The 21,814-nt window shown below is 49.2% G+C and overlaps 1 protein-coding gene across 15 annotated transcripts in view; it reads left to right on the top strand.

Annotated features, from left to right (window-relative positions):
- Positions 1 to 21,814, top strand: part of ACACB (acetyl-CoA carboxylase beta) — a 171,332-nt gene extending 149,518 nt beyond the window's left edge. For all 15 annotated transcript variants that reach the window (XM_077160094.1, XM_077160093.1, XM_077160095.1 and 12 more), the window contains 16 exons: positions 2,018 to 2,140; positions 2,247 to 2,516; positions 2,955 to 3,052; positions 4,067 to 4,187; positions 5,326 to 5,436; positions 6,506 to 6,649; positions 8,621 to 8,741; positions 9,775 to 9,871; positions 11,434 to 11,530; positions 12,124 to 12,259; positions 13,715 to 13,892; positions 16,352 to 16,464; positions 17,737 to 17,891; positions 18,569 to 18,739; positions 18,954 to 19,090; positions 20,214 to 21,814. In XM_077160094.1, coding sequence (XP_077016209.1) covers positions 2,018 to 2,140; positions 2,247 to 2,516; positions 2,955 to 3,052; positions 4,067 to 4,187; positions 5,326 to 5,436; positions 6,506 to 6,649; positions 8,621 to 8,741; positions 9,775 to 9,871; positions 11,434 to 11,530; positions 12,124 to 12,259; positions 13,715 to 13,892; positions 16,352 to 16,464; positions 17,737 to 17,891; positions 18,569 to 18,739; positions 18,954 to 19,090; positions 20,214 to 20,340 — 2,199 coding nt within the window. In that variant the 3' untranslated portion in view covers positions 20,341 to 21,814. The remainder of the gene's footprint in view (positions 1 to 2,017; positions 2,141 to 2,246; positions 2,517 to 2,954; positions 3,053 to 4,066; positions 4,188 to 5,325; positions 5,437 to 6,505; positions 6,650 to 8,620; positions 8,742 to 9,774; positions 9,872 to 11,433; positions 11,531 to 12,123; positions 12,260 to 13,714; positions 13,893 to 16,351; positions 16,465 to 17,736; positions 17,892 to 18,568; positions 18,740 to 18,953; positions 19,091 to 20,213) is intronic.

The following is a 21,814-nucleotide window of genomic DNA, read 5'->3' as shown; positions in this document are numbered from 1 at the left end:
TTTAGCATTCTTACTTGCAGTCCTGGCCACAAGAAATAAAGACTAGAGAGAAAGAAGCAAAATGGTGGGTTCTGTTGTGGTGCTGGTGGTTGTTTTTTTGCAGATGATATAAAAATGTTGATCTATGTCCCTATTAAGGGACATCAACAAGGATGCTAGACATAAGATCAAATATATAAAAATTAATTGCCTTCCCATAGACTACCAGTAATTATAAAATGTATTTGGAAAAAACTACCATCTACAAAATCAAAGAGCAACGATAAGATTATGTAGGAAGTTTTAAAACCTTATTGAAAGACTTGAAGCCTGAAATAATAGAGAGATTAAAACTATACTCATGAATGATAGAAAGAGTCTATTTTGTGAATATGTCAGTTCTGCCTATATTAATACATTCAGTACAAATCTGATTAAAATCCCAACAGATTTTTTTGTGTGTGGGACTTGAGAAACTGATCTCAAAATCCAAGCAAAAGCCAAGAATAAAAGGTAAAAATGAATTTTGAAAAACTCAGGAGGACTCACCTTAGCAGATGTCATGACTTATTTTAAAGCGATAGTAAGTAATCAAGACAATGTGATATTAGAAAATGTAGATATGACCCACTCATAACCATACCTTGATAAAATGCGGAGGTGTGATTGCATTTTGTGGAAGAGATACTTGAATAAAAGGTATGGAGAAATAGCTTATCTAATTGGAAAAAAATGAATTTAGATTTCTACTTGATCTAATACAATACAACACCATACAATAAAATAAAAATAAAATGAGTTAGAGCCACTTAGGGTCAGTGAAAAAGTATAAACTATACAGGAAAAGACCCATAAATATGATTAATTAAAGCCTAGAACTTCTTTATATAAAAGAGAACAAACAAGCCCATGTTGGGAGAAAATGTTGCAACTGGAGATTAGAATCTGCATGATCTACAGAGCACTTACAAGCAAAACCATAAAAGATATGGACAGAAGTTGTATACAGGTAATTCCCAGAAACGAATCTCACATGGTCAGTAAAGATATGAAAAGACATCTCATAAAGATGAGGGAAGAACAGATCAACACCACAAAACAGCATAATTTCATTCCCAACAGATGGGTGAACATTTACAAATTTGGTACAACCAAGCGTTAATGAGTACATGGGGCAAAGGAGCTCTTACACATTTTTGGTGAACCTATAAAGGGGGACAAAAAAAACTTTGAGAGCAACTTGACAAGATCAAGTAAAGTTGAAGAAACTTTGCATTTCTGTGACCTGGCAATTCTACCCCTAAGTGCAAACCTGGTGAAAGTCTTACCCGTCTTTAGAAGAAGAGAGCATAAAATGTTCATTACAGCCTTATTGGAAATAATGTAGAATAGGAAATAACACAAATATTCTTATGGAGAGTTATAAATAAATAAATTCACACCATGGAAAACTAAACAGCAGGGAAAGTGAATAAACGACAGTAGACTGTCAATATGGATAAATCTCAAGCATAGCAACTAGAAAAAGCAAGCTGCAAATGGGTATGTCCGGTGTCATACCATTTAAGTTTTAAGTCATGCAAAATAGTACAATGTGCTTTAGATATAAACGTGCCTGACGAAGTAAAACTATAGATGCATGCACAGGACTGATGGACACTAAATTCAGGGTAATGGCTTCCTTGGGGTCAGTGAGTGGGGAGGGGCAGATTTGGGAGGGGGAGGGGCTTCGATTGCATCTTTCATATCTTATTCCTTTAAGAAACAAAGCAACACAGCAACAAGAAAAATAAACAAACCAAAATAATAAAAAAGCAACTGTGAGCAGATTCAGATTTGAAAAAGCCGCAAGATGGGTGCCCAGGTGTGTGCTTGTTTTTTCCAAATTTTTCTGCATACTTAATGATTAAAAAAAGAGAAAGCAACTGAAAAATTCACGCCAGAATCACAACACATCACCCAAGTCAGCTCTGCCTGGGAAGGAAAATTCTTTTCCATCTCGATGACTTCAACCTTTTCTTTCCTCCCGTTCCTTCAGGCTCTCTTTAAACTCTGGGGCTCCCCGGACAAGTACCCCAAAGACATCCTGACGTACACGGAGCTCGTGCTGGACTCTCAGGGGCAGCTGACCAAGATGAACCGGCTTCCTGGAGGAAATGAGGTGAGAGCTGAGCAGGGCCCAGCCCCTGGCATGAGGTCTCCCTTTAAGGAAATGTTCCCTGGACCCAAACACACCCATTTTCCCCGTGCATCCCTCTGCTCGTCAGGTGGGCATGGTGGCCTTCAAGATGAGATTTAAGACCCAGGAGTACCCGGAAGGACGGGACGTGATTGTCATCGGCAATGACATCACCTTCCACATCGGCTCCTTCGGCCCGGGAGAAGACCTCCTGTTCCTGCGGGCGTCCGAGCTGGCCCGAGCAGAGGGCATCCCCAGGATCTACCTGGCAGCCAACAGCGGGGCGCGCATCGGCCTGGCCGAGGAGGTCAAACACATGTTCCAGGTGGCGTGGGTGGACCCGGAAGATCCCCAGAAAGTACGTGCGCTCCGCCCGCGTGGCGCTCTCAACGGCGGCGGAAAAGCCTTACTCTTCCGGGAATCGAACCCGGGTCTCCGGCATGGCAGGCAAAACCTTACTCTTTGTAGATAGAAAGCCCAGATGTCCTTAGCGTAGGCATGTGTATCTGTGCTATGGAAACATCTAAGGTCACTTACGGGCTTGATCACTTAGGGATAAACACTCAGTCGGAGGGAGCAGGAGGAGGTTGAGGTTGTGTGTAAAGCTGAGTGGGAGAGGAGAGGGGAGGAGACCCTCAGTTTGCAGCTGTCATGACTAATATTACTAACATGCTATTACCATGATGTTATTAACATGTTATTAACTTCAGCCCCTACAGTGCTGGCATTTTTTAAAAGGGTGGCTGGCGTGCGCGGGGAACTGGCTTCATAGCCTCACTGAAGTGTATTTTTTAAGGGATTGAAATACCTGTATCTGACCCCACAAGACTACACCAAAATCAGCTCCCTGAACTCTGTCCACTGTAAACATATTGAGGAAGAAGGAGAATCCAGGTAAATAATTCAGGGGGGTAACGGCTTAATTTTGCTCGCAGCTAATCCCAGCGAGTCATAGTGGATCTGTTTCTTTGCCGCTGGGCTTGTAGCAATATTTTAAGGCGGGTGGTGGTTTTGGATTTGTACGATGGGGTGCCTGGGCTTCTGTCTTGTGCAGTAATGACTTGGATATCTGGGGCATTCCCCGGGGTGAACCTGTCCCTGTCATTTAAAAACAAGTCCTGCCTTTCACAAAAACAGCATGTCATGCAGGGACTATTAGATTGGTTCTCACAATGTCCCAGGACTGCAGGCTAATATTCTGTGACTGAGTTATCCAAGCCGATGCAGCAGTGCTCCGGCCAGCTGGAAAGTGTGGGCAGGGTGGGGTCTTCTCTGTTGCATTATCGATGGCTGCCTAAGCTGTCTTTTCCAGGGCAAGTTTTACTTTTTTTAGTGCAATTGACTAAGTCTGAATTTCCTGGACTGTGTTTTCTGGAATGCTAGTTGGTGATCTATGGGGAAAAGAAAGACAATTTTCTGTAGTCAAATAAGTGTTGGGAGACACTGGGTCAGACAAGTTCAAGCAAGATTTTTACTTTCAGAACCTTTAATATTCTAAAGCGCTTTGTGAATCTCTGACAGCCGGGGTTAGATTGTACAGTGTTTCTCAAACTTAGGAGGCCAGGGAATCTCAATTGATCGATTGAGAAGAAAATGGCATCCCTTCGAATACTCCATCTACAGACTGGGCACTTCCAGCTTGTTCTTGGAGGGATGCAGGGCTGGTGGTGACCCTCTGAACAAGCAGACACCTTTGGTTTGGGGTGGGGGTCAAAATAATCGATGTCGTACTTGTCCTTTTAGAAACTTCAGGGTCATCAATACGAGGGTCCTTAGACCCCTACTTTCCTTTCGTCTCTGGCTGCCCTGTCTCCCTCCCAATCCTCTACCTCGGGTCCCTGAGAATTCATCAACCTTGGATTTTTCTGAGCCTGAGCTCGGTCTCTAACCTGTCTTTGGTTCCTGAAGATACATGATCACGGACGTCATCGGAAAGGACGATGGCCTGGGCGTGGAGAATCTGAGATGCTCGGGTATGATCGCTGGGGAGTCCTCCCTGGCTTACGACGAAATTGTCACCATTAGCTTGGTGAGTCTTCCTGCTTTCTCTCCTTTTCTTATTCAACTTCGTATCATGGGAACCTTCACATAGTCTCAAAAGTAGGGAGAATTGATAACGAGCCCCCACTTGTCTGTTACGCAGCCCCAGCAGTGACCAAGGGGAGGTGTTCTCGTTTTTGCAGCCCCCTCCCGCCCACTGTTTTGGAAGATTTTAAAGCTAGTCCCCAGCCTGGATCTTTAATGTAGCCATAATAGTATCATACCCAAAAAGTCAGTAGTAATTCTTCAATATCATCAGGGACCCCTTTGTAATAGTTGCCTCAAAAATATCTTTTTAGAGTTGGTTTGTTTGAGTGAAAGTCCAGTCACCTCCTATTTTAAACGTAATGAGCATATAGAAGAACTTTTGTCTGGTGCTAGCCGCTATAAAACGAGTACTGCCCTCCCATGGCCTTTCTAAAAGTGTTTTCTTTTTCTGTTATCGTTAGAGGTGGTAGTAATAGAACTCTTTAATGGAAAACTGGCGCTCAAGTCTGTATTTTTGTGTGTGGTGCTGGATCTTCAGTTTCCAAGGTGGGAAGATTCTGGCCATGGGCATCTTTCTTCTTTTACATATTTTAGATGTCTTTTAAATATCTATATATCTACATAGCTCTAGCTTTTTATTCTGAAATAGTTTAAGACTCTCAAGAAGTTTTATGAAATTGTAATGGTTTTCCCGTGGACCCGTCTCCCAGCTCCTCCCGAGGATGGTATCCTACATAACCACAGTTCATTGTCAAAACCAAGGAAGTAATGCTGGTTCAGTACCATTACCCAGGACAGAGCTTTCCAGAGTCCACTAGTGCCCATATCCTCGTGGTGCGAGAAGCCCCGACGGCTCATGAACAGCTGGTCTCAAAAGAAGTACGCATAGGGTCTTGGAGCAGGGCCTGCCACTCCAGCCACACTGCTGGTTGTTCCCTCCAACCCTCCTAGCGAACCTGCTCCCTGGGGATAGGAGGCCAAGTGCAAAGTAGTGGCCTGAAGAGCAGGCTTTGTCTCAGCTGCTTGGCCCTGAATCAGGTCGCCAATGGCCATGATGTACCGTCCATTCTTGCCCAGCTGTTCCTGGATGCGTGACCGCTACGGGGCTGGGGAATTCAGAGGGAATGCTCTCTCCGCAGGTGACCTGCCGAGCCATTGGGATTGGGGCTTACCTGGTGAGGCTGGGCCAGCGAGTGATCCAGGTAGAAAACTCCCACATCATCCTGACGGGAGCAAGTGCTCTGAACAAGGTGACCAAGAAGGGACCTGTGTTGAGGGGTGGGGGTGGGATGGGGTGCAGATAGGAGTCATGTGGACATTGCCATTGCCCCCCAGTTTTCTCACTGTGAAGCCGTTTTCATTCCTTGTGGCATGAGAGCTGTTGTTCATTGTTATATCCCCTTCTGAGACAACCTAGGATAGTTGATGAGCTTCTGCTTCCCCCATTCACCTGCTAGAGCAGGATTCTCAAACTGGAGCCTGCCTCAGTATGCCCTGGAGGGCTCCTTAAACCTCAGCCAGCTAGCTGAGCCCCACCCGGGAGGTTCCGATGCTGCAGATCCAGGTGGGGCCTGAGAATTTGCATTTCTAGCAAGTTCCCAGATGAGGCCGCCGGTTCAAGGACCAGGCTTTGAGAAGCTCTGTGGAATTTTATCAGCCTTTAAAAATGGAGGCTTTATTGCACTTAGTAGCCATGTGGGACATGTTTTAATATGGTGAAAAAAAGAGAACACCAAACTGCACATTCACTATGAGTCTACTATATATAGACGGAAGACTGAAAGGAAATGCTCCAAAAGTATAATAGGGGCAAAATGACTCTTCTTCCAAGTTTTCTGTAATGTGTAAAATTCTACCTTAATAACTTTTAAAAACGTCAGTGATATGATTGGTTCTACCAGGAGAACTTAAAACCTTTTTTTTCTTTTTTTGGCTAAGATTTCTTTCTCCCCCTTGCTCTTAAGAGAGCTTTAACTTTCCCTCTGAAGCTTGCCCAGCTCTCTTGAAGCCCTTGAAGTTTTGTTTTTGAGGTGGCCAAACTAATAACTGGATCACTGGTTCTCAAATGAGGCTACATGTTGGAACTATCTGGGGAATTTTTTAAAAACGCTGATGCTTGGGTCCCTGCCCCAAAGAATCTGATGTGATTGTCTGGATGCAGGCTGGGTATCAGAATTTTTGAAAGCTCCCAGGTGAGTCTACCATGCAGCCAAGGTTGAGAGCCATCCAACCATCCACTGCTTTCTAAACAGGTGAAAAGACCCCAGCCCAGGTCGATGATTCGGGTAGGACTTTGCTGACCTTGTTGTGTCAATGCAGGTCCTGGGAAGAGAGGTTTACACATCCAACAACCAGCTCGGTGGAGTGCAGATAATGTATTACAACGGCATCTCCCACATCACAGTGCCAGATGACTTCGAAGGGGTGTATACCATCCTGGAGTGGCTGTCCTACATGCCGAAGGTGCAGTATCCTTTGCAGTTTAGAGCCTGGAAGTTGCCATTATTAATCAGGGACTAGACAGGCTCATTTGCTAATTGTTACCTCATTGCCTCCTGGATGGTGTGAAGGGTGGAGAACAGGAAGCACTATTAATTTTTCTTTACTCCATCTTTTTTTCCCTACCTGATGCTCAACCCTACACTGGCTATGCTTTGCTCCTTTGGTGGCATTAATGCCATCTATAATGATGTTATGTTGACCCTTTAGGAAAGGGATGGGTGGCATTGCCTCCCAAGGAAAGAGGCAGCACTGGACAGTGGAGAAGCCTTGAGCTTTGTGGTCAGACTGGACTTGATTTCTGCCTTCCTCCTTAGCAGCAGTGTGACCCTGGGATAGTTCCTCAATTTCTCTGAGCCTCACTTTTCTCATGTGTGAAATGGGGATGATAGTAACACCTACCCCAATATTGTAATGATTAAATGAGATATTCAGAGCCATGTACTTGGTAGGTCCTCACCAAATGCTACCCATGATGGTGACCATTCATTAGTTCAGGCTGCACTTTTTAAACTAGATGTTGTTGAGGCACATGCTTGAGTCTGTTTCCTCCACTGTCCAGTGGGGATGACATCTGCCAGACCTAGCTTACAGGGGTCTGCTGAGCTGCAGCAAAGGAAGGAAATAAGAGTGGATACGGTTGTTTGCTAACTAATATTATGTGCAAATGAATGGGGTTGTTATTCATTTTAAGTATTTCCATAAGTTTGGTTTCCAGAGCTCAGCTCATCCCAAACCTCCTACCAAGAACCCCAAGTTTAAAGAACCCACATGTCGATCCTTATTCATGATGCTCCTTCTTCCCATCCAGTGAGTTTCACCAATGCGTGTCTCACTGCTGCCAACCTTTTCTTTCTTTAAAAGAGCTTTCCCTCACACCTGGCCTTCCAAAGCAGTAGCACCCCCTTCCTGGCCATTTCCTGGTGTCACTAAGCACATCTGAACCCCAAAGTGTCTCAGGAGTCCAGAAACTCTGCTTTCAAAATAATCTATGGCATAGTTCATCCTTGACTGACATTCTCCAACCAAAAGAGTGGCTTTACAGCCCTAGAGAGGGGATATTGCTGCATAACCAGGCATAATCATAGAGCACAAAATGAGCACATAGTAGGTGTTATTTTTTAAAACATTAAATCCAGAATCAACCACTTTTTTTCATCCATGACAGTTACCCAGCTTTTAAAAAAATGTTTATTCCCACACCATCCATTCAAAGTGTGCGATCAAATGGCTCTTGGTATAATCACAGAGCTGTACGTTCATCACTGCGAGCAACTTGTAGCAGTGACGTACATCCGTTCTAAACCATGGAAGAGCATTCTTATATTTGTGCTGTGAACCGCCTTCATCATCACAAGTGTTCACTGTGTTACACGGTCCTGTGCTTTATCCTTTGGCTTTCCTTCTAGTGACATTCCTGGCCCTAAACCTCCCCTTTCAACCACAATCACACCCCTAATTCGGGGCTGTTAATTGCACTCACAATAATGTGTTACCATCACCTCTATCCATTTCAAAACATTTATAATCAACGTATAAAAATCCTGCACAAATTAAGCATCCTCTGCCCATTCTCTACCCTCACTCTGCCTCCTGGTAACCTATCCTCAGATTTGTGCTCCGTGAGTTTGCTCATTAGAATTAGCTCATATTGATGAGATCAAACAATATTTGTCCTTTGCGGCGTGGCTTATTTTACGCAACATAAGGTCCCCATGGGTCACCCGTGCTGTTGCCTGCAGCAGGACCTCATCCCTCCTTACTGCTGAAGAGCATTCAATCCTATGTATAGTGCACATTTCTTTATCTTTTCCCCGGTTGTTGGGCACTCGGGTTGCTTCCATCTTTTGGCCATCGTGAAGAACATCTCAGGCATCGTTGACAAGCCTCGGAGGCTGAGTTGGAGACCCCGTGTGGCATGTTTTTCTTTTCTAGGATAACCGCAGTCCCATCCGTATCATTACACCCACCGACCCCATTGACAGAGAAATTGAATTCCTCCCGTCCCGAGCTCCCTACGACCCACGGTGGATGCTTGCAGGAAGGCCTCACCCAAGTAAGTCCTAGGGGTTCTGCCTGAGTCCTGGGTTTTGGTTTCTTTTTTGCAGCATTTTAACTAGAAATTGATATTGGGTCTGAGCTCACGTGCAGTGGGAAGTGGAAGAATGGAGATTTTATTCTATGCTTTTCCTGAGCTGTTGCTCACGGAGGTGTGGAAACATCCTTTGCTTTCTGGAGCTTAATAGGTTGGAGGTAGGGCATGGCCCATGGTCATGTAGATGGAAAATTTGGTGCACAAGCATTAGAGTTTCTAAGACAAGACTGCTTCTCTTCTCTTGGACCCTTGCTCTGCTTGGCTAAACCTTTACGAGGAGCTGTCTGTGAGTTTACCCCGGACAGATGGCTTGGCTTACACGTGCTCATACTCACACACATGTACACACGTCTGTTCTGTCTCTGAAAGGCAAGGGCTTATTTCCTGGAGTTGTGTTACTTCATTTTGAGCAACCATGACAGAAGAGGAAAGTTGAGCTTCTCCTGTTACCATTATCCCATGTCTAGAATTCCTCAAGCTGCTGCCCTTAGAAAGTGGCCTGCTCGTCCAGCCACGGGGCCGGGAGGGCACCCACCTGGCCCAGCAGCTGTGTGTGTAAGATTCCAGTCCACGGAAGCAGCGCCATCGCTTGTTTCTCCTTCTTTGCATTTCTCTTGGGCTTTCTTGTCTGTAAGCATGGAGAGGCCGTGAGGGGCCTTGACTTTGATTAAAAAACATTCAACCTCTTTCTGAAAACAATTTTCTCCACCTAGCCCTCGGGCCAGCCATGAGACTGGGTATTTAATTTCCTGGCACGCAGCCTCCAGGTTCCTCTTGGGAAGAGAAGGAGTGACTGATATTGGAGTCCCAGCACGGTTGTCACTGATGGGGGGGGGGGGTGGTGGCCGGGCGTGCCATGTGGACTGCATCTACTATTCTTCAGCTCTGCTTTTTTGCCGAGCGGGGAGAGGATCAGTGTGGTTTTCTGCGGGGAAAGGCATTTGGGCTGTCAGGTGAGGCGAGGCAGAGCCTGCTTCCATTTTTCTGCCTGCAGCTCTGAAGGGGACCTGGCAGAGCGGGTTCTTCGACCAGGGCACTTTCAGGGAGATCATGGCTCCGTGGGCGCAGACCGTGGTGACGGGGCGAGCCAGGTAACCCTGAGGACTCAGCAGTTTGCCCGCACCTCGCCTCCCCATGCGGTGGGACTCCCAGGCATCAGGCCAGGCGGCCCCCAGAGACACTTTCCTCTTTGGCCCCAAGATTTTCTGGAAGAAAAACCAGTGTGGGGGATGGGGAATGGTTATCTGGTGACCACCTTTTTGGTAAAGTCTTGGTTTGTCTGTGGCTTCATCCAGCCTACCGCTGGGGGCCGGGACGCTCACAGCCGGGATATGTCCCTGGGGCAGGTCTCCCTAACCACGGGGGCGCCCTGAGTGCCCACCCCAGAAAACTGCACAGACATCCACAACTGCAAAAGTCCATTTCAGGAAGAGCGCAAGTGGGAACGCTTGCTTTCCATCATTGCTGGTGGAAGGCTTGAATGCTTCCGCAGCTGGATAGCTCACTCCTCATCTTTTTGGGCAACTCCAGCTGCTTGAAGGTTCATCCTTCTGTTGAGCCCAAAGCAGCATCCTCATACCTTACCTCTCAGATTCCTAGTATGCTGCTGTAGCTACAACACTAGTCAGGCTACAGAATTAGGCCTGAGATCACTCGCTCTCTCTGCGCCCCCATGCCCTCCTCTGAAAAATGGGATAATAATTCCTATCCCCAAAGGATTGCTGTGACTCTTGTAGGCAATAACATAGATTAGCACTTAAAATACCATAAAAATATTCAATACGTGGAAGTCGGGGCTGGCTGCTATGAATGTTGTTATTTATCTTCAGGCAATTAAGTTAAAATTCCAGGCAAGGTGTCAGTATGTAATCACTTTTCAATAAATGTGTATTTTAAAAACTGTTTTTTCACCGGAGACTCAATCTCCTCCTCCTTCCCCATGGAAGCCCTTGGTTTATTTCCAGACCATTCTTCCAGCACCTCCCTCGGAGATCAGGCAAGGATGGCATGGTGGGGATGCATTCGGCATCACACCGGCCACCAGGAGCAAGTGATGACTGCTAGTGGTGTCACCACGTCCCCGAGCTGAGTCGCCTGCAGGCTGCACCTCCCTCAGCTCTTCCCAGATATGACTTAGGCCTGTGCTACCTACGATGGTAGCTGCTGGCCACACGTGACCACTGAAGTTTGAACTAAAATCGAGTAGGATTACAGAGTCAGTTTTTCAGTCGTATTCAGCACATTTCAAGTGCCCAGTAACCACGTGTGGCTTGTGGCTGCAGCATTGGGCAGCACGGAAGGGGAACGTGGCCTTTCATCCTAGGAAGTTCTAGTGGGTGGTACTGCTTTAAACCCTGCACTGTCCCACCCCCCAAGGGCTCAGCCTGGATGCAGAATCTTCCTGGGCTGCCAGCTGGTGAGGCGCTTATCACATTAGGTCTTTTTCTTTGCCTCCCAATAAAATGATCAGCCAGGTTGAAATCAGTGTCCTCCCCCACGGGCCCGAATCCCGCCCGTTAGTGCACACAACCTGGGAACGCCTGCAGCACCGCAGCTGGGGGGGAGGGTGGCGGGCCCCACTGTCCCTGAGGCCGGCTTGGGGGTGCTGTCCAGCACCTGGCTCACCTGGGCTCCCCTGGGCTCTGCCTTCCAGGCTGGGGGGCATCCCTGTCGGAGTGATCGCCGTGGAAACGCGGACCGTGGAGGTGGCCATCCCTGCGGACCCTGCCAACCTGGATTCTGAGGCCAAGGTGAGTGGGCACGGGGGAGGGGGGTGCAGCAGCTTCTTCCTCTGGGTCTGCCAACCTGAAAGGGCCCTGGGCTGAGTGGACATACCTTCCCAGCTTAGGTGGAGAGGCAGAAGACTCAGTACTAGCTCTGGTCCTGGAGGGGACTTGGTTCCAATTTTTCTGGCACTTTCTACAAGATGCATATGTGTTCTGTCTTTCTTTCTTCAGCAGAGGATGATAAGAGCCCCCTGGGAATCCCTCTCCTGCCCCTCGCCCCGACCCCTGTTGATATTTCTGTAATACAAAGAACTCAGGAGTCGGAGGCTAGAGTCCTAGGACCAGCACTGCTGCTGACACAGTGTGGCCTCAGCTAGCTTGCTTTGGCACCTGTCTGATTTCAGACAGCTCACCTGGAAATGGGGGTACCAGGATCCCAGGGCCACAGTGTGGGGATTGAGCAAAGTCCTCAGTGGACAACTTTGCAAACTGTGACCCAGAAGAGCCCTCCTTCTGAGCTCTGGCTCTCCCTCTAGGGTGAGGCTTTGGCAGCTGTCCGCATGTCCCTGGGTTGCTATTCTGCAGAGTTGTCTAACCCAGATGTCCCTGTTTTACAGATAATCCAGCAGGCAGGCCAGGTGTGGTTCCCAGACTCGGCCTACAAAACAGCCCAGGCCATCAAGGATTTCAACCGGGAGAAGTTGCCCCTGATGATCTTTGCCAATTGGAGAGGCTTCTCTGGGGGCATGAAAGGTGAGGCCAGCCCCCATGGTCACCCCCTTGGGGTGGCAGTGTTATTTTTCTTTTCTTTGTAGGTTCTCGTGGTTGCCTTAGCTGAGCCCCCCAGCAACCCTGAGCTCAGGAGACTGTTCAGTACCATTGCCCTCTTTTTATACTGAAGAACCGAGGGTTGCAGGAGAGGTGTGGCTTGCTGGAGGTCACACTGTGAGTGGCAGAGCAGGGTGGGTAGCCCCCAGAGCAGGAAGGCCTGGCCTTCTCCCCACCTTGGCTCTTGCTTGCCAGGTGACCTGGGCAGTTTCCTCCCCACCTGATAAACTGAGGAGTCCACGTCAACCCTGCCTTCGCTGTCATGAGCCTCATGGGGCCTCACAACAGGACCTGCTTTAGGCCCCAAGCACATTTCAAGACTCCGTGGCTGTATAAGTCAGGGTTCTATAGAGATTTAGAACCAACAGGATATATTTGTAAATACAAGATTTATAAAAGGGCCTCATGCAACTGTGTGAATGTTGAGTCCAAAATCTGTAGGGCAGGCTGCAATGGCAGCTCCAGTGATGGCCCTCACCAACTCCCGGGAGAGGCTGACTGAAGTGGAAAGAGAGAGTGTTTCTTCTGAATTCACCTGGCCTTCAGGTGATTAGATTGTGTCACTCGTTGCAGAAGACAATTGACTCCCCTTAGCCAATTGCAGATGTAATCAGCCTTGGATACAACCCATGTACTCATGATTTAAGTCCATAAAATGTCCTCACAGCAACAGATAGGCATTGCTTCCTTGACCAGACACCTGGGCCCCATCACCTGGCCAAGTGGACATGCGGACCTGATCGTCACAGTGGCCCTCAGCGTGCTGCTGAGAAGAGCTGGATTGGAGGCGGGTGGGCCTGGGGGGTTGCTGCCTCCCACTTGCTAGCCAGGTGGCCTCTCTTAGCCTCCTTTGTAGAAGGCCAGTGAGAATGGGGCTGAGATGAGGATTCATTGAGCTCATCCTTGGCCTGGCACACAGCAATTATCGTTGATTTGTGGTTGCATCTTTGCTGCCCCCTTGTGTGCCCAGGTGTTTGGAGGGACACCTCTCTGCAGAAGCCAAGGACCACGCTGTCTGTCAGCGGGAGGGAAGGCCAGTGTTATTATTGTGGAGGGGCCAGGGGACCAGCTGTGGTGGGCCCAGGCGGTGGCATTTCAGAGTCAGAGCTCGAAGGAATCTTGGAGATTGTTTGATCCCTGCATCTCCTTTTGCAGATGAGGAAACCGAGGCCCAGGCAGGGTGGGTGACTTGTCCACAGTCACACAGCCACTTTGGGAGCGGTCTAGGCCGGCCTCCTGACTCCTAGTCCATGCTCTTTCCATGGCACCTCCCTGTGCATGTGCTCTCGGGAGTCCTCAGGGCATGTAGGGCAGGGGGCTTCGCATGCAATGGGCATGGGGTGTGAAGGTGACTAACCAAGCGGCCGCTTGGCCTTTCAGACATGTATGACCAGGTGCTGAAGTTTGGTGCCTACATCGTGGATGGCCTCAGGCAGTACAAACAGCCCATTCTCATCTACATCCCACCCTACGCGGAGCTCCGGGGAGGCTCCTGGGTGGTTGTGGATTCCACCATCAACCCCCTGTGCATAGAAATGTATGCTGACAAAGAGAGCAGGTGAGTGCATTGCCCTTGACCTGGCTTAGCCCATTCCCTGGGGCCCATCCCTTTTGAGACACTGACTGAGAATCATGGGAGGTGTTCTGAGTTTCTGAAGGGCAGAGAGCCTCTGGTTTCACCGGGCTGGAATTAGTGTCCACTGTGTGGTTGGATTGTTGGCCATCTTTTCATGACATATATTCTGCTGCTTCCCAGGAAGTTTTCAACCAAAGATAGAAAGACCAAAAGCCTCTGAGATTCCTGGCTGCCAGGATGAAAAGGAAAATATGGTGACTCACCTTACTTTTCTTAGATTCTTTGTCTCTCCCGAAGTTCTTGTAGGGGCTGCGTTCTCTTCAGTTAATCTAGTGACTAGCACAGTGTCCGACTCTTAGAAGGTGCTTGAGAAATATGGGCCAAACCAATGACTGGGTAAGTACCCATGAGAGGAGAGCAGTTCTTCAGGGGAGAAAAAGCTTCTCAGCACCTTTTTTAGGAAGAACTAAAAACCATTATTTATGCTTGAACCCAGGGATTGAGTGCATACCTAAATGAAGGCACTGTGCAAGGTGCTTTGCAGAATATGGAAGACTCAAGAATAGTTTTGCTTAAGATATAGCCTCTTCTTTTCCTATGTGTACTCCCTTTTTCATTCATTCATTTAGCGAATATTTACTAAATTAATGTAAACAAGAAACAAGTTCCTCCTGTTTACCAGGCATTGATTATACTAGACGTTGTGATCTGATGGCTAACAGATTAAACCTGTCCTGCCTTAAAGGTGCCTGGACTCTCGTGGGAGGCTGCTGAGCTCAGCAGGATGGCTCTGGAAGGCTCAGGACAGCAAGCATTTTCGAATGGGGCCATCATTAATTTTTCACCCTGGCTACCAGGAAGCTCAGAGCTACAAAGAGCATTCTTCAGGGTTCCCAGGCTTTCAAAGGCAGTGAAAAAAGGAGTGCGGGAGGAGCGTCCCTGTTGGGGGAGAGAGGGTTAGAAATGGGAGGGCAGCTTCTCCAGGGCCCTCTTGGCCTCTCATGACTGTGTGAGCTTTAAGGAGATCAGAAAGAGTGTCCCCAGCTCTAGGAGAGCAGAAATTAGGAAAGTCAGAAAGAACAGTGACTTCGGAGAAGGGTAGAACCAAATGACCCTCCAACCCCACTACCAAGTGAGTCATCTACAGAGAAGGGTGAAACCAACCCATGCACCTAAATGCACTATCTTCTACCAGGCACCACCGCGGGGAGAGGGGAGGGTAGAAGAGCCCCGAACAGGGAAGGAAGAATAAGTAAAGCTAATCTATTAAAGCAAATGGGCCAAACCCCAACCAAACCATTCCTGCCAATCCCAAAGAACACCTAGGGCAATATATAAGATTCTACAAAGGTTCCATGCACTAGGGTAATTTTCCAGAAAACCTACAACCTCCAGATGGGTCCCTGGTCCAGATAAGTCCTGAAACCCAGAGGGGCCAGCCTCTCCAGAACATCAATTAGTTCCATTCCCCTATCCCATGCTATCAACAGCCCCTTCCAACATGAAAAAGTGAGAATGGGCAAAGCCCAATTACCTCTAAAGAGTGGGAGAAAGATCAAAGGTGATGGTGGAGTTATACGGAGAAGGTCGGGTTTAGCAAGCGAATGTGATTGCTGAATCATTATATTGATATTTCTTGTAGCCTCTAGTATCTTAGAGCAGCTGGAAGTAAAAACCTAAAATTGTTGAACTGTAACCCATTCCAAAGTCTGAAATCTGTTCTACAACTAATTGTTGCAATGTGCTTTGAACTTTATTGCTTTTTTTGTATATATGTTATTTTTCACAAAAAAAGAAAAAAAAATTTCTTCTGACCTCCAGTGTTTTGGAGCAGCTAGAAGGAAAAATCTGAAATAGTGAAATGGTAACCTATAACAAACTCTGAAATCTGTTCTGTAACTACTTGTTGAAATATACTTTGAAAATGATGGCTTTTTCTTTCTTTTCTTTGTATATATGTTATATTTAAAAATAAAAACATTTAAACACACATGCACACACACAAGCAAATGGCTTCACGTTGCCTGTTGCCTCTCGCCCTCCATCTTTCTTTACTTGCAAAAGTTCCTGCATGCTCCTTTCTATGCAATAAATTTCTTAACCACTTACCCTAAAAAAACAGAAGAAAGGACTGTAGCTAAAGAGCCAAAGGGCTGTGCTGACAAAAGTCATATGCTCTCGGGTTATGGAGAAAGTCATATACTCTTAGAACTGAAAGAGACCTTCTGGAGTTCATAAAACTTTACTTAAAAAGTTGGCCTTCTCTCATTTTATGGATATGGAAACATAGACCCAGAGAGGGAAAGTGACTTGCCCATGGTCACACAGATTTGATTAAAGAGCTCAGTACTAAACCCCAGCTCTCTGACTCTCTTGCCTCCACCCCCAAATTTAGTCCTTATCTGAAATAGACCCCTGTCTCTGCCTCTTTTTTTTTTCAGAGGGAGTGTTCTGGAGCCAGAGGGAATGGTGGAGATTAAGTTCCGAAAGAAAGATCTGATAAAGGCCATGAGAAGGATCGACCCTGCTTACAAGAAGCTTGTGGAACAGCTAGGTGAGAGGGTCCAAAAGACATCACCTCTCAGGGTTGAGAGGCTCAGTCTGCTCCATTGATGGAGGTTTCTAGAATGTTCCAACATGCGGGAGACCCAGGTTCCATGGTTCCATTCCTGGACCATGCAGCACCCCCCCAAAAGAAAGAAGACATAGCTCAGCATGGTCACAGAGAGTGTAAGATATTTTAAGTGTTCACAGATAGCAGAGCAACCCCTTAATACATACATATGCTATAGTGAATTTGTCTGCACACAGAAAACATAACAATTGAAGTATTGGGGGCCTATAAGGAACGTCAGAATTTTGGTAGCAAATGCCCCTTTAGAATTTCCAATCAGACATACGGTATTTACCAGTTCTTTTTGAATGATAGCTTTGTCTCACTTGCACTCTATAGCTATGATTCTCTTTAAATGTCTGTATTAGGTGGTGATGATTTAATAGTTGTGCAGATCACAAGATTATTACAGTGTGTGTGTATGTGTGTGCAATTTCTTTGATTTTGTTATCAGGGGAATGCTGATCTCTTGGAGTGAGTTGGGAAGTTTTCCATCTTCGATTTTGATTTTGTGTAAAATTGGTATTATTTCTCCTAAGTGTTTAGTAGGAGCTTTCTAACTACAAATCCAACTTCTCCATTAGCTATAAGGCTACTCAGTTATCTGTTTCTTCCTTGGGCAAGCTTTGGAGTGGTTGTATTTCAAGGAATTTGCCCATTTAATCTAGATTGTTGCATTGACGTAGAGTTGCTTATACTATTTCCTTACTGTATTTTGTAATGTTTATTAAAAATAGAAATTGAAATATCTAGTGCCTATAAAGAGAAGAATGAGTGCGTGAGGAAGATGCTTCGAGTGCATACTGGCGCTCTTATGTTTGGAAATGAGGAAAAATAAAGAAAGAATTGAATTGGAATGGAAAAAGAAATAGTCATTGATAGTATCCTCCAAACACAGCAGGTCTGATAAAAGGGGTCTGATTTAGAGGTGCAACTTGTGAGTGCATTTCTGAGAGTGCCTGGGCAGCTCGTCTTAGGGGCGGCATCAGAGTTTAAGGCAAGGCCTCTCCTGGGGCAGGGTCTGTCCTGCCAGCCCTGGTCTGTGTCCCCTTTTAAGGCAAGGCCTCTCCTGGGGCAGGGTCTGTCCGGCCAGCCCTGGTCTGTGTCCCCTTAAAAAAAAAAACAAACAACACTCAAAGGTCCCGTGCTGTGTTTGGTGGTTTCCCGCGAGGGCCCCGGGGTGAAGCTGACCAGCCTGTCCACTCCCCTCAGGGGCGTCCGAGCTCTCCGACAGGGACCGCAGGGACCTGGAAGGACAGCTGAAGACCCGGGAGGACCTGCTGCTCCCCATTTACCGCCAGGTGGCAGTGCAGTTCGCCGACCTCCACGACACACCGGGCAGGATGCTAGAAAAAGGGATCGTTTTGGTAAGAGCTGGCGGCTGGGGAGTGGGATGTGAATGAGCCATCCTGCTTTCCAGCACGTGGAGCAGATCTGGGTTCAGGGGGCCAGTGGGGATCCCTTCAGAATCAACCAGAGAGCTTTAAAATAAAACCCCGATGTCCAGTTTGCTCCCCAGACCAATGAAATCTAAATGTCTAGGCATGGGATCTTTTTGAAAGATCCCCAGGAAATTCCAGCAGGCAGTACAGTTTGGGAACCACTACTCTGACCTCTGTGTTCCTAGCTGCCCGGCCAGTGTGGCCCAGCACCCCACCTCTGGCTGTCCACCCTCTGCCCGAATCCCCTGTCTCCAGGGGGCCACCCCGCAGTCACCTTCCACCCCTAGCCGACTGTAGTCCGTAGGGCCTCTGCTTCAGCGCAGGTGGAGGTGGGTGCCAGGTTTGCATAGGCGACTCTTTTGCACCTGAGGCTGCAGGAGACAGCCTCATGCCTGGCTGAGGCACTGGGTACTCTGCAGCAGGCAGACCGGGGGCCACGGTCCTGGCCCAGCCACTTCCTGGGTGCAGGCTTCCACGACCCCCGACCCCCGCTTCTGTGCCTGTCACTGGGGAACGATCAGGTGTCCGGCACGGAGCCCGGCGCCTGCAGCCTCCCTCCCCAACGAGAGCCATCAGAGCCGGTGTCTCGCCCTTGTCCACAGGACATCCTGGAGTGGCGGACGGCGCGGACCTTCCTGTACTGGCGCCTGCGCCGCCTCCTGCTGGAGGACCAGGTCCGGCAGGAGATCCTGCAGGCCAGCGGCGAGCAGAGCCACGTGCACATCCAGGCCATGCTGCGCCGCTGGTTCATGGAGATGGAAGGGGCCGTGAAGGTGGGCTGGGGGGGGGCCGGAGGGGGTAGGCAGCAGGGGCTGGGGGGAGTCAGGAGGGGCTGCCGAGGGCAGGGGTGTTGGCACATGGGTGTGGGCTGGTGGGGAGCCGGGGGCTGGCGGGTATGCGGGCATGAGGGGGCGATGGGGTGGGCGTGAGGGGCTGAGGGCAGGTCTGCCCAGTCACGGTGCCCTCCCTCTCCGGCTGCCTGCCCAGGCCTACCTGTGGGACAACAACCAAGCCGTGGTGCAGTGGCTGGAGCAGCACTGGCAGGGGCAGGATGGCCCGCATTCCCCCCTCCGCGAGAACATCAAGTGCCTGAAGCGGGACTTTGTCCTCAAGACCATCCGAGGGTGAGTGGCCGCCCCCACCTCTCCGCCTGCCCACTTGCTTCCCCAGACTGAATCCGGCCGCCTCCCTCCAGCACGGCCTCTCGTAGCCACCAGGCTGGGCCACCCCTCCCATCCCACTCTGTGCCATCCAGCACCTCAGGTCCCATCTGCAAGTACTGAGGTTCGTGGCCTGGGGTGGAGTGGCCCCAAGTTCCCAGAGCCCACTGCCCCTGCACAGGGCCGCACTGGGCTTGCAGTCCGTGCTCCTGTTGCAGTACACGAGAGGTCATGGTTGGAGAGTGGTTGGTTATTGAACCCAAATTCTGAACCAGGGGGCCTTAGGGGTCCTGGCTCCCATTCCTTGTAGGCTTTTCCTGAGAGTTTGCTCTCTGTGTTCGCACTGGGGTCTGCTCCCCCTGTTCCCATGGTGAAGTAGATAGTGGAGCACAGGGCCCCCATCTGGAGGGTGTATTGGTATTCTGGGGCTACTGTAACAAAGTGCCACACACTTGGTGGCTTGAAACAACTTCCTTCTAGAGGATACAAGTCTGGAGTCAAGGTTTTGGCTGGGCCATGCTCTCTCTGAAACTTGTAGGGGTGAAAACCCCCTTGCCTCTTGTAGCTTCCGGTGTTTGATGTTAATCCTTGGCATTCCTGGGCTTGCCACTGCAGCCCTGCAGTCTCTGTCCCATTGCCCCATGGCCATCTGCACCCCGTGTCTGTGTCTCTTCTCCCTTCCCTATAGACACCAGGCACCCTGGTGCCTATAGGGCCACCCTATTCCGGTAGGACCTCACTTTAACTGAACCTCCTTCCATCTGCAATGTCCTGTTTCCAGATAAATTCATATTCACAGGTTGAGCCTCTCTTTTGGGGGGAAACAAAGTTCCACCCTTCACAGAGGATGAAGCTGAAGTCCAGGGAAGTGCCTCATCTCAGGTTATGCAGCAAATGATGAGTGGTGTCACTGCTTGTGTCTCTGATGCCCAGGCCCCCAGCCCCTCCTGCCCCTTGGTGACTCAGCAGGAGGGGACTCACAGCTTTGGGTTCTAACCCACCCTGGAGGGTGATCGAACCCTGTCCCGAGGATCCCTCTACCCGAGGGGCCTCTCAGTGAGGTGGCCCCCACTCCCTTCCTCTGCAGCCTCGTGCAGGAGAACCCCGAGGTGGCCCTGGACTGCATGGTCCACCTGAGCCAGCACATCAGCGCGGCCGAGCGGGCCCATGTGTTCCACCTCCTGTCCACCATGGAGAGCCCGGCCTCCACCTGACCAGCCTCCGCCTAACCCCCGCCTCCCAGCCGCTCGCAGGACCACAGACGGGAGAGAAGCCACAGCAACCCGCAGGCCGCGGCCCCTCGCCAGGAGCTCAGGGGGTTGCTTTTTTTTCTTTGAAAACTCTAGGCATGTCTGCAGGGCTGCTGGCACACAGCTCGCTCCTGTGCAGAGGAAGGGCTCGGGAGCGCCCCCTCCCAGGCAGAGATGGCCTTCTCACCCCCCACCAGCAGGAAGTTTTGTTTTGTTTTGTCTCCTTAGGACAGCATTTTTGCTGCATCACTGATTGAATGGAACCAGTCAGTGGTGCAGAATCCAGGTGTTCTTCAGGCTTTTTTATATTAGATCATGGAAATCTTCTATTTTTTTACTCTGAGATCAGCTCTTGATTTTAAGGGCCTTGTATATTTCAATAGCCTGAATAGGCCAAGGGAAGAAAAATACAGACAAGACAAAAGAAAACCTATTTTTATAATGATGCTTTCTCGGATACTGTCTAGTCATCCGTAAAAGAGTATGAATTATTTTTTATTAAGAGAATGAGGTGGCATCCCCCCCACCCCCCGCCACCTCAATGGCCCCTAGTGAATCGCTAGGCACAGCCCATTGGCAGGCCATTCTTAGCCCGCCTTAGCAAAGGTTCGTTCCGCGCGAGAGGGAATGCCAAATGAGCGGAATTGCCTGGTGGGGGGTCCAGGGCATCTGGAGAGTTCCTTTTGCAGGTCTCACGGTCCTCTGCCTGCCCCTGGGCTCCATGGAGAACAAGCACTAAGCCCCTTCCCTCCAGCGCCCCCCACTGATCCCGGCATGCATCGTCCTGCTGGGTTGGGAAGACAAGAGGAGGAGGGGAAGCCCTCCCCAAACTTCAGGGCTCAACTTGCTCATAGGGTTGCTGCTGGGATTACCAGTCTCCACTGCCCCCTGGGAGGGCCGCCTTGAGCCACTGCCACTGCCTCACCTGTTGCCTGGACCAGGCCCAAGAGGCAGAGCTATCAGTCCCCAAGGATTAGACGGGAGGACCATGCCGACATGCTCAGGGGAGGACGTCGGATGCCTCCAGCAGCACTGGGGCCTCCAGTAGGTCCCAGTTCGCTGACAACCAGGGGAGTTTGCAAAAATTCGGGGCAGACATTACACTCAGCCAATTTGGAGGCCAGCGAAGTTTGCTACAAATGAAGATGCTTGAGGATGCCTGAGATAAAGAAAATAAAAGTCTTGCCATCCGCCTATGACAGCCCTGACAATCCATGGTGGTGTGGGGGCAGTGAGGCATGGAAGGAGTCATCGGTCGCCCCATCCCAAGGACTGTGGGGCTGCGGGCAGGGAGGTCGGTGCTGCTTTGGGAAGCGAAGGTTTTTAGTGCTGGTTTTTGGAAGGAGAGACAAGTGGGGGGCTCTAGGTGCTACTACCTGGGAACAGTGGTCAGAAGAACCTACCAGAAAATGTATGGAATAAACTATTTTTTGAAGGA

This window comes from Tamandua tetradactyla, chromosome 5 (genome assembly GCF_023851605.1).
Source record: "Tamandua tetradactyla isolate mTamTet1 chromosome 5, mTamTet1.pri, whole genome shotgun sequence".
NCBI classification, from domain to species: domain Eukaryota; kingdom Metazoa; phylum Chordata; class Mammalia; order Pilosa; family Myrmecophagidae; genus Tamandua; species Tamandua tetradactyla.
The sequence above is the reverse complement of the archived record's forward strand: the minus strand, read 5'-3'. Positions and strand labels throughout refer to the sequence as shown.